The 12,285-nt window shown below is 40.0% G+C and overlaps 1 protein-coding gene across 3 annotated transcripts in view; it reads left to right on the top strand.

Moving 5' to 3' along the window:
* Positions 1-11,462, top strand: part of cfdp1 (craniofacial development protein 1) — a 199,086-nt gene extending 187,624 nt beyond the window's left edge. For all 3 annotated transcript variants that reach the window (XM_072547429.1, XM_072547428.1, XM_072547427.1), the window contains one exon: positions 10,975-11,462. In XM_072547429.1, the coding sequence (XP_072403530.1) occupies positions 10,975-11,065 (91 nt within the window). In that variant the 3' untranslated portion in view covers positions 11,066-11,462. The remainder of the gene's footprint in view (positions 1-10,974) is intronic.
* The last annotated feature ends 823 nt before the right edge of the window (positions 11,463-12,285 follow it).

Raw genomic sequence — 12,285 nt, 5'->3', positions numbered from 1 at the left:
CCGTCATGAATGAGCTGGTTAACTTTTTTACAATTTTTAAAGCTTCCCATCTTTTCTACAGTATTCCTTGTGGAGCTTTCGTCCTTCTTGCTCTGACGATTCTCCCAAATATCTCATGGAACTGTCTGTTACTGTTCAATGTATGCCAGTGTTCTTAGCACCCTGCTGAGAAATTATTTCTCCTGTGTACTTGGATACTGAGTATTAACTGCTTGAGAATGGGAGGGCAATGTTGCCAGAACACATTCTGGTCTTACTGTTTTGTCATGGGCACTTTTCAGTGGGAGGCACATCTTATAAATTGAAAGAAGAATGCTGGCTGTTTTTCTTACATTCTGTCCTTCCCAGTTTTGAGGGTAACATTAAAACTCCCAGCTGTTCTTTGAGCATTGCACCTGTTTTTCCTGTGCTGATAGTTGAAACACCAACAAGATGTACTTGATGAAACAAAGCTATCCTTACTGTCCTCGACGTGAAGGTATTGATGTTCATGCACAGAGTTAATAACTTAATGATTAGGCTTCAACTATCAAGTCTGCAGCCAGACCAAAGTTGTAAACATGCTCAGTAGGCATTGGTTCAGGAAAGGCAAGTGCTGTAGAATTGAGGGGAAAAATGTTTTGCAACGATTAGGGACAGGGAAGGAAAACAAAAGTTGAAAGTAGAGACCACCTACAATGATGATCAAATGTTTGCTGATGTAGTAGGTGAGTTTTTTTTAAAAGGATAATGTACCAGCAATTCGATAAATAAAATGCAAGTTTTGTGCGTTGCCCATTGTTCATGTTTCATGTAACTTTGAGCAATAACTATTATGATTGGTTTACTTTTTTCAGGAAGCATAAATGAAGAGAGCCAATTGATAGACATGTTTGTCATAGGTGTTTACATCTCAGAAGGCGAACATTCACCCCATCATGTCCATGCTGGTCAACAAAGATCTGGTTACACTCATCCCATTTTCCAGCTCTTGATCCATAGCCCTGGAGGCTATGATAACACATGAATAAATGTTATGATATTTTGGTGTTGCCAGTGATATGCTATTGATACTCTTGTGTAAAATTAGAAAATACAGTCAGAGAAGTGTTCCATTCTAATCTTTCGACAAATGGGCCATGAACACATTTCTCATGCATGAAATGTCCGAGCATTCCACAGTTCATAACTGTGTCTCTTCTTAGTATTAAAGGCCATCTTAATCATTCGAACAGAAGTATAAGAAAAACTAATTGAAAACAAAAAAGATTACACAAAGTAATTAGACTTCTAAAAATGTACTGCTATCCTCAAAGGATCATGTTCAGTGATTCACCTTCAGTAATTGATCTCTGAGAATATTATTTTCTGTTTCGGTTTTGTTGTATCTAAATATTTATTTTGTTAGCTTCCCCCTGCCTTCTTCTCAAGGTTAAGTGTCACTATTCATGGGACTGGCACCTTCTTATGGGTAGAATGAGCATTGGACATTCAACACTTCACCATTGAGGTTGACTCTTCAGCTCCATAGACCATCAGTTCTGGAATTCCCCTTAAAACTCCCTAACTCGGTCTCCTTTTAAGTCACTCCTTAAAACTTGCTCATCTTAAAGCTTTCAGCTGTCTGTCCTTTGAATTCCTTTTGTGACTGACAATTTTTTATGATGTCTTCTGTGAAGCATCATAGGCTGTTTTTCTGTGTTAAATGCAAACTATTGATGTCTTCTCAGATCTGAAAATCAATCTGTCAGCAACAACTGAAAAGTCATTTTCTAGCTCTTGGCCAATAGCCCTGGAAGCTATGGAATTCCACCCTAGGATTGTACTGATGAGGATTTGCTGTTAGTGCAGATTATTGTTACTTAATACACACAATGTTTTTATGTGATGTGAAATTACCTGACCATATGAACTTCCCATTTTGTGAGGTCTAATGTCATGTACAATAATTGTATTCAGATACATGCATTAAAAAATATTTCTTGTCACAGACATCAAAAGAAGCATTTTATCGATAATGTATTCAAAATTGATACTTGAAGGCTCTTGGTGGGAGTACTAAGAGAGATTTTAAGGATGAAAATAAACAATCAGGTTTCCTAAACAAGAACAGAAGTCACTGGAGAAATCATCTACAGTGCTGTTTTCTTTCAGGTTTCTTTCATGTTGTTTCTGATGTGTATTGTTCTGTGTTGATTGTATGCTAGTTTCTTAATTTCCTTTTGATTCTGAGTTAGAATTGCAATATAATTCCATTAATAATCCTGTTGTGAATTATGTGACTATGTTAATCTGCATTAAAAATCACACAACACCAGGTTATAGTCCCAACAGGTTTAATTGGAAGCACACTAGCTTTCGGAGCGCCACTCCTTCATCAGGTGGTTGTGGCATCTCCAAATCATGTTATTCTACAGTGGTGACATGATGTTAACTATAGCTTTACATAGTTTAAAGTATCTTCTTCCTTCCGAAGGCACTCTTTCTTGCTGGGAGACAGCAATCTTCCATGATCTCATATGTGAGTATTGTTTATACAGAAAGCAAGGTGATGAATATCAGCAAGCCATTCAGTCATGAAGGTTTACCTAGCCAAACCTGATCTGGCCTTGGTCCATTGTTAGTATGCATGTTTCCCAAAAGGATTCACTCACTGTATAGTAATCAGGAGTGGGCAGACTAGTTGATTCAATTTTTTCCCCTCTTTGTTGATGGTACGATTTGAGGGAAATCATCCTACACCTGTCATCATTACTATTGAAAACAACCATTTTGGATCGAGAGTCACCTGCAATTTTCTTGCATTGCATAGTTTAGTTACATTTTTGGATGTTCATTTGTCAACAGTGGTAGCTCTGCTTTGTTCTGTTTTTAACTTTAGAAAGTGTTTTGCAAAAGAAGCAATGGGGGTTATAAAGAGGAAAGGTAGAAATGTGGTGATTTTTGTAAAGGGCTGATGGGCAACTGTTGTGCCATCCACAAACCATTTTCTGCTTGCATCATACTATTTCTGTGTTTTTAACTTCCTAAAGTTATGTGATATAATTTTAAAATCCATGCCATTGTCCCTGTTTACCATTTATTTGTCTGTCTTGTCAGGATCTGTAGAAACTTTAGACCGTTTTTAATCACTGCTGTTTTGGATGAGGGGTGGGACATTTCTGAACTGTTGAGTATTTTGATGTGGGACTGTGTCAGGTTGAGATTCTGCAATCTCAATCTGGAAATCTAAAAGAAGAATTAGATCTTGATTAGTCCTCGGTCAGCCCCTTTCTCTTGCACACATCCGATTTGTTTAATGGCACATAAGCTCAGGAATAGAACAACATCTCAATTCTCTTCCTGAAGAGGGAGTGATTTTGTGATTTGTTAAATGTAGCAAAATGAAAAAATATCCGAGGGAGTAAAACAGCTCTGGTTTTTCTGTTAAATTTACAGAGCAGAGAGTTGTGATCAGAGTTTTCTGGCATTTAACTGAGTATTTTGGATTTCGGAGTTCAATTTTAGCAAAATACCAGCAATGTCTTCCGTTTGTGATTAGAAATTGCTTGGATAAAAACAAATCTGTGAGCAGGTTTGAAAAAGCTTCAAAGCTCCATTTCCCTCTCCGATGCCATATGAGCATAAGAGGGTACCGTAAGAAGGGAAAGTGCTTGAGTCTTTGCAAGTGATAGATCCGGGATGGAGCTGCTCCAGAGAAGGCCAAATGCCAACAAAGTCGCTACAAAAGCACTGCCTTTGCACACCAGTTTTTACTGTAGGTGTTTTGTTTCATTCTCCATAGGATGAATTGATGTTACATCAGGCTTATATGTCAGCTCCTGAACAAGAACACACTATGTATGCATGTCTTTTGGTTATTAAATTAATGTTAGTCAGCTTTGAAATGAAAGAATGGGAAAATTAAATTAGGTGAATTGCTTGGAAAGTTCTGTTTCGGAATGGATATTGTGGTGTGATATTGTGAATTGATTTAAGATTTAATTGACCTGTGCATTTAAAAAAAACCCTTTATTATATTATAAAGGGTTGTATTTTGAAATCAAAATATTTTTAGCAAAGACACTATCTCCTCTCAATATCTTAAAATGCTGCCCTTAATTTCATCTCGCCTCGAATACACTGTACAACCTCTGTTTGCCCTGCTGGACCCCCTTTTGTTTGGTTCAATCTGCTTTCATCATCAGATATCCTTTAATTAACTCAGCAGGAGGTTATAGTGTTTGCTTGGGTTCGGTTCTTTGTTGTTATACATGTTTTGAACATTCTTATCTTGTAGCTAAAAATTCGAGCTGCCGAGATCAGTTCCTGCAGGGCTAAAGATGAACTTATTATATCCTGAACGCAAACATATCAATAGCACAGCACACACATTGAATATTGGGAATAATGGTGGTTTTGTCTTTTAAGAAAGCTCCTGTGAAATGTGTTAATTACTGAGCATGTGCAATCACTGGCAAAAAAACCATGTGAGTCCCACACAGTGCTGCTGCATGACATATTCTTTCTCACTTACTGAATCACATTCTCTCTCATGAACATTTCTTATGGAGGTCATTCTTAATCCTAATAATGCCCGATTTCAGTCTCTACCTGACAGACTGAGGTTGATTATCCTAGAAATTGAAGTTAAATGGCTCTTGGTGAGTGAATGCACCGTGTGATGTGCTATTGAGTCCTACACGCCAAGACAATTTCGGGGTCATTCACTGGTCCAGCTGAATTAACTAATCTCATCAGGACTACTGGTGGGGATGATGCAATTACATCAATCTATCTGGAGTTAGGCAGAGAAAAAGTCAACCCGAGTTTCCACTGCAGATTGCTGATTAGTCTTCATCCGTGGAACCATATGGAATTATAGGCTCCTGTGTTTGGCTGATCTGCTTGTCTAGCAACATGAGTTGCTTCCTTTCCAAAAGAAGAGGAAAGAAAGAAACATTGAGACTTAGGCTTGAATCTTACTGAACGTGGCTGAGTATAAATGTGTCCTTTTTTTGGAAGTTCTGGCAAGAGTTCTTGCTGTATCTTACCACACTTGGCACTATTACTACCTGCCCTTCCCCTATGGTGTCCCTCCCATCTCATTTCAACTCCATCTTACCACCGTTTCAGAACTTACGACTTAGAAGATACTGTTCAAACGACTAGCGTCCTATGCACCCATGTCATCTTTGAAATGTGCTATGCAACTGATAAGCATTTGCAGTCTGAAGAATGCTGTAGAAGTTCAGCAGATCTGACAGCCTTTGTGGAGAGAAATAGAGATAACGTTTTGAGCTTGGTATGACTTCTTCAGAACTAGACAACTAAGATTTCCAGCATCTGTAATATTTTTCTTTTATTCGCAGTCTGGTGTGGCCCCTCATCAGCAGCACAGTGACACAGCAGCCACAGAGCCATGCATGAGTGACACTCCCTCACATGTATAACCCTGTTCTCTCACCCTAGTCACTCGCCACACAGTTTACCTGCTCTCAGCTACATACCCTCGAAGCACCCTCTCTAGATCACTGCTATTGAGAACGCTTGTAGCCTTACATGGTACACATCTGCTAAGGAAATGTGAGAAAGTGCTTGACTGTGGTGGGGTGGGGCTTTTGTTCAGAAGATTTGGGGACCACTGATCATAGTGTTAATGGATCGGTGTAAATAAGATGACAACATTTGTTCACTTGTGGAATGTGTGGCAGTACTTTCTTCTCACCCCAGGGGCTGGAGGCGCGTTTATTTCACAGTGAGATGTTGAATTACGAAAAATTCTGGTTATTATTGAAGACTCTTAACAAAACCCATACTCAACAGGAAAAAAAATTGTAATTTACTAAGCTGAGTGGAATATGCGTGTAATAGAACAATCCTGATACATTTTCATGTATTCCAGTCTGAGCAGATTTAAATTTATGAAGCTCACCTCCCTCATCTTGACTGTTCTGGAATGTGAATGTCTCATTACCCTTACAGGCTAGGAAGACATTAAGATTGAAACGACATAGTAAGGAGATTGGAAGATGTTTATGTGTGAGTGAGAAAGAGAAAACATTCTTCTGTAAATTACATTCACTGAAGAGTTCAAGGGACACTGAGTGAGAGAGAGAGAGACCAAGAGAGAGACAGACAGAATGGATGCTGGTGGAAAGTTTATCTCTTTGTGGTCTGATTTTGAGTGAACACTGGCTTGTCATGGATTGAATGTTTGTGTGTTGTTCCCTGGAGCTCGAGATCTGGCAAGGTTATGAATTTAATTTGCTTTCTGGGAAACCAAGATGATTTTAAAAGAAAAGGCCATTTTGTAGGACAATGATACTGGACATGTTAGCTGAGCGAGGTTACCTCATGACCTTTCCACATAGTTTAGACTAGTTCCTCGTTATGATGTATTGTTAAAAGGGAAGGTTATTTAGGCAAAGGAATCAGCCACTTGGGGCCTGACTGGATCAAGGTTTCCCACTTTGATGTGCATGCTGCTTAATCAGTCAGGTATACACAGACTTGTCAATGAGTTTCTCTTCCTCTGCAAACTTTTGCCATTTTATTGCTGCTTATGTAATTTTAGTACATATTTCTGTTTGAAGACAGCTTATTTGCAGCACTAAGGGGAGTAGCCTGAGAGCGCCCTTGGGGTAAGAGCTGGCACCGCAACTCTGCTAATGGTTTTAGAACCTTAACTCAAGCCTGGCTTATAAGGATCAATGTTATTGTGTAACATTGATGCCATTGGTAAATAAAGGTAATAATTTAAACTAAACTGTCTGTAAGAGTTTTATATTCCAGATTACCACGGAGTACGATCTCTGGGACCAACCAAAAGAGGCTGACAGGTCGAGTCCATCAGGGATTCCCTGAGCTGTCTCGAATGGGTACTTTAACACTATACTGGTCCCAATGACCACTATACACCTGCATCTTGTCATTGTCCAGTAGGGGCAATAACACATACAGACAAGCAATTGGTCAATTCCAGACTTTTATTCACAGCTACTAAACACAAACAAATGGAGTAGAGATTTCACGTCACCCCCTCACAACACAAATCAAAATGCTGGCATCATGCCAAAGCCTATTGAACATTTTATGATGATCTGCTGCACCCAGTTCTCATCCACTGGATCTGGGTGTCAGTGAGGTTATGTCAGGCTTGTGCTGCCCAATGCAACTGAGCTCTATCATGCTCATTGATAGTTTCCTCCACCCCAATGTCCTTGTTACCACCCTTTGAAGCCTGCTTTCATTCCCCAGTTCCTCAGCATCCACCACATTGTTTCATTGCCTGCTGTAGTTGTGTGGAGCACAGCACTGTCTGGACCATATCCAGGCTTGGGATAACAAGTGCCAATTAACATTCATGCCACACAAATGCCAGGCAATGACAATCTCCAATAAGAAACAAACTAATCACTGCTACCCGTCATTCAGTAGCACTATTATCACTGAATCCTCCACTATAAACATCCAGGGAGTTAGCATTGACCAGAAACTTAACTGGACTCACTATGTAAATACAGTGACTACAAGAGCAGGTTGGAGGTCAGGAATACTGTGGCAAGTAACTCACCACCTCACACCCAAAGCCTGTACACTATCTACAAAGTACATGTCAGGAGTGTGATTTGATTTGATTTATTGCTGTCAAGTGTATCGAGGTACAGTGAAAAGTGTAGTCTTACATACTTTATAGGCAGATTGTACTATACAAGCGGTGGAATATTCCTCACTTGCAGCTCCAACAACACTCAGAATGTCAACATCATCTAGGAGAAAGCAGCCTCTTGATTGGCACCACATCCACAAGCCTCCACTCCCTCCACCACCGACATTCAGTAGCAGCAGTGTGTATCGTCTACAACGAGCACTGCACAAATTCACCAAAGGTCCTCAGACAGCAACTTCCAAATCCATGACCACTTTCATCTAGACAAAGTTAAAAACACACAACACCAGCTTATAGTCCAACAGGTTTATTTGGAAGCACTAGCTTTCAGAGCACTGCGACTTCATCGGGTGTTTATGCTCCACAATCACCCAATGAAGGAGCAGCGCTCAGAAAGCTAGTGCTTCCAAATAAACCTGTTGGACAAAAACCTGGTGTTGTGTGATTTTTAACTCTGTCCACCCAGTCCAACACTGGCTTCTACGTATTCATCTAGATGGAGAAGGTCAGAGATGTATGGAATACAATAGTTGCAAGTTCCCCTACAAGCCACTCACCATCCTGACTTGAAAAAATATTGCTCTTCCTTCACTGTTACTGGGCCAAAATCCTGGAAATCCCTTCCTAAACGCATTGTGTGTCACCCTACAGCACATGGACTGCAGTGGTTCAAGAAGGCAACTCACCACTACCTTCTCAAGGGCAACTAGGAATGGGTAATAAATGCTGGCCAGCCAGCAACGCCTATGTCCCATGAGCGAATTTTTAGAAATGTTAAAATGAGTTCCCATCGCGCAGGTAAGTGGTAGATACTGTAGGTGTTGGAATGACATCTTAAGATATCAAACGCCACTAGCCAAGTACAAGGGGTGCATGCAGTTGGTGCTCATGGATCATGCCCTGAGCTGCTGTTTTGGTGCTGATCTATATGGAGGCTCTTCACAGCCAAAGGCAAGTTGAAATTGCCGTGTACCCACTCTGACTTGCACACTGAGCCTTCTCGGCGCCGAGCCTGCTTGTCAAGTTTTGTCACGTAGGAAGGGGAATACTGATGAGGCAAGTTGGACCATTAATAAGGCATTTAGTAAATAACAATCTCCCTTAATTGGCAAGTTGCTGCTGTCTAGCAAGAAACTCTCCTCACCACTCAGTAAATCTATAAAAGATGCAGTGGGTTGCTTTCAATATCGAGAGAAAATTGGGCAAGATGTCTATTGAGTCCAGCATATATCATAGAATCCCTACAGTATAGAAACAGGCCATTATGCCCAACAAGTCCACACTAACCCTCCGAAGAATATCCCACCCAGACCCATTCTGCTCCCCCATTACTTTACATTTCCCTTGACTAATGCATCTAGCCTACACATTCCTTGAACGGTATGGGCAATTTAACATGGCCAATTCACCTAATCTGCACAGCTTTGGACTGTGGGAGGAAACCAGAACACCCGGAGGAAACCCACGCAGACAAGGGGAGAATGTGCAAATTCCACACAGACAGTCGCCCGAAGTTGGAATCGTACCCAGGTCCCTGGCACTGTCAGGCAGTCATGCAAACCACTGGGCCGCTGTAGTCTGTGTTGTTAAGGCCCCTATACGATTCCACCCTTGTGTGGCATTAGGAAGAAATGAGCCACCAATTTCCCTTTTCCAGTCTTCTAAAACCAGCTTAAACAAGCTGGACAGCCCCTAGTGGGGCAGTGTAACAAAAACAAAATCTTAATGATCGACAGAAACTTATAAAATGGAAACAGAAACTCATCGAATTCAAACCAAAGTATTGTTACCGGGGTGACAACCCCTACAGTGCCACCAGTCTCTAAAGGCCTTTATCATGCCAGTAAGTACCACATGCTCCCTCTCAATGAACACATGACCACAGGCATAACTCCGGAACAGGGGCAGATATTCAGGTACTGTGACCCCCTCCACAGTCCACTCGTTCTAAGGCCTCTCTAATCATCAGTGACAGAGAATAGACCACTGTAGAGTCTTAACAAGAGGCACTTGTTTCACATAATGGGGTGGTAATTTGTGTTTAATCTACCTGTTCAGAGATGTTGTGACACATCACTGTGGCACTTGGGATTTGAATCTAGACCTTCTGCTCCAGAGATAGAGACACCAACGTGGTGCCATATGTGCAAGGTGTGATAGATATTTTTGGATCAACCCATTCAGAGACATTATTGTACATCTCTGGAGCAAGTGGGACTTAAATCTGGTTCTCTTGATCCAAAGGTAGGGATACTGCCACAAGAGCAAAGGTTTGGTGTATTACATAATGGCAATAGGTGCCATTAACATTACTTAGGCAGATTTATAGCTGTCAGAAGCCAGAGTTGTCATGTTTGTCTGCATCTGGACCTTGTGCAAGACTAATTCATTCTCCATCCAAGCACTGCATGACAATGGAGCTCAATAGAGTTCAACATTAATTCTTTTGGAGCCATTACCCTATACAAAAAGATAATTGAAAGACTTGTAGCTTGCCTTTTCTGGACTGCCTCTGAGTCACAATCCAGGTTCCAATATGTTTGACCGAACAGAAAAGCCATCAGGAGCAAATTAGTGCAGATGCAGGTGAGCCATCTCGATGTGAAATGTTAGCTTATTCTCTCTCCTCATGGATGCTGTCTGACCAGCTGTGATCTCCAGAATTTATTGTTTTCAGTCAGGATCGCCATCAGGTCATCTGCTTATACTCCAGTTAAAGTAACAGATGGACCTAGTCAAAGCCTGATTTGCATATGAAAAGAGGATGGGATGCTGGCAAGGGGTGGTGGTCAGATCTGGATGGGAAAGAAGTGAGTTTTAATTGGACATGGGGAGGCATGCTGCTGGATGACTGGGAAACAATGTTTATTGTCTGTCAACAGGGGGTACAGACCTGCCTCCTCATCCAAACTGATTTAAAATACAGTCAATATGTTGACCTGAATTTGTAGCTAATATTGTGTAATTAAAATGTTTCAAACACTGAGATACTGATCTTCAGTGTCATGAGATGATGTTTGTGCCTTAAGCATTTGATTAAAGAAGCCAAATGATTTAGAAGTGCATTTCTTATCAGACAGAAAGGTACAAGCGCTGAAAATGAAAACAAAACCTGGTGACATGCTGAAAATCCACAATAGGGTCACCAGCATTGATTGTATCTGGAACATTAGCCCATCTTTTTTTCTCTTCACTGTCCAGCCTGCTTTTCCAGCAATTCCTGCTGCTATCAATTTTTGGTTTATTCTGCACTAACCCAGTTATAGAAATCTTATTGAGCTGTCCTTGTACATTTATATATGTACAATATGAGTAAAATTAATATATAACTTTTCTTTCCTCAGATACATCGAACGGAAAGCTTTCTTGGACAGAGTCGATCATCGGCAGTTTGAGCTGGAACGAGATATCCGGCTGAGTAACATGAAGCCTTGACATTAATGTCCCAGACAGAAGTCCATTGTTTAAAATGAACATGCATCTACACTCTGCACAGTTTGCCAGTGTCCCGAGTGGTGATGGTCTGTGACTGTACCAAATGTATTGTAAGCAGTGACAGTCTTTCCTTTGAATTCCTTTATGTTTTTAATTGTTGACCTGATGTTAAAATAAATGTTTTTTTTAAAAACTTATCAACAGATAATCAGATAGCAGCTAATAGTGTGACTCGGGGGGGGTTTCTTATTTTAATGACTACAGCAAGTTCAACAAGGTGACAAAGATTATTACAAGTTTTCAAACTTAATATTTGGCCAGACTCGCGTTGATGTTAGTTGGTAACAGTGCTGTTAGCTTTTGTTCTCCATGGACAGAAATAAATAATTGTACTTTAGCTTTGTGAATTATTTTAATTTTTACAATCTCAATCATGAATTTGCTAATGTGTCTATAAAAATTAAAATGAAAATTAATTTGACCCAAATTCATCATTTCCATCTTTCCTATCAGTTCAATTTTATATATTACTCATATATACTGTACCCTGCCATTTAAATATTTAAATGCAGAATATTCTGAAGTATAATTTCAGCAGATTTGACAAATTAATGGAGAAAACACTGATTTAACTCCTTTACGAAAAAAATGAGAACAAAAAAAAATGGTTTGTTCTGAGGCATATCTGTTTTCTTATAAAGATTAGATATTATACGCACATTTACCTCTCACATTTTAGCACTTCTGAATACTTCAGTGACATTAAAAAAGCGTTGGCTCAGTTATTTTACAGTACTGGTGCTATCTCTGGGTACAGCAGATCTACTGAAATTGATCCAGCTATACCGTTACTAATTATTTTGGGCAATTGTCACAGTCTAAAGTGGTTGAAGTTGCAAACTTGACTTGAACACTAACCAATATTAGTCCTTTACAATTGCTTATTTATATTTTTAACACTATAAACCAGAGGTGGATTTAGGGGAGCTCTGGAATGAATATATCTAGAAAGAGCAAAAGCTCTGGGGGAAAAGTGTAAAAGGATATGTCAGAACAATAAGTTCAAATAAGGTGAAGCTTGTGTGAACCATAGCATGCAGCATGGACCAGTTTGGCTGAATGACCTGTTTCTATCATGTCACATTTTATGCTGAAAACTGTGTGCAATAATCTGGCAATTCATCCAGTTAGACAGCATGTTGCTGCACTGCAGAGTGTGA

Source organism: Chiloscyllium punctatum, chromosome 26 (genome assembly GCF_047496795.1).
Source record: "Chiloscyllium punctatum isolate Juve2018m chromosome 26, sChiPun1.3, whole genome shotgun sequence".
Taxonomy (NCBI): domain Eukaryota; kingdom Metazoa; phylum Chordata; class Chondrichthyes; order Orectolobiformes; family Hemiscylliidae; genus Chiloscyllium; species Chiloscyllium punctatum.
Note: the sequence above shows the minus strand (reverse complement) of the source record. Positions and strands in the feature narration are given on the sequence as shown.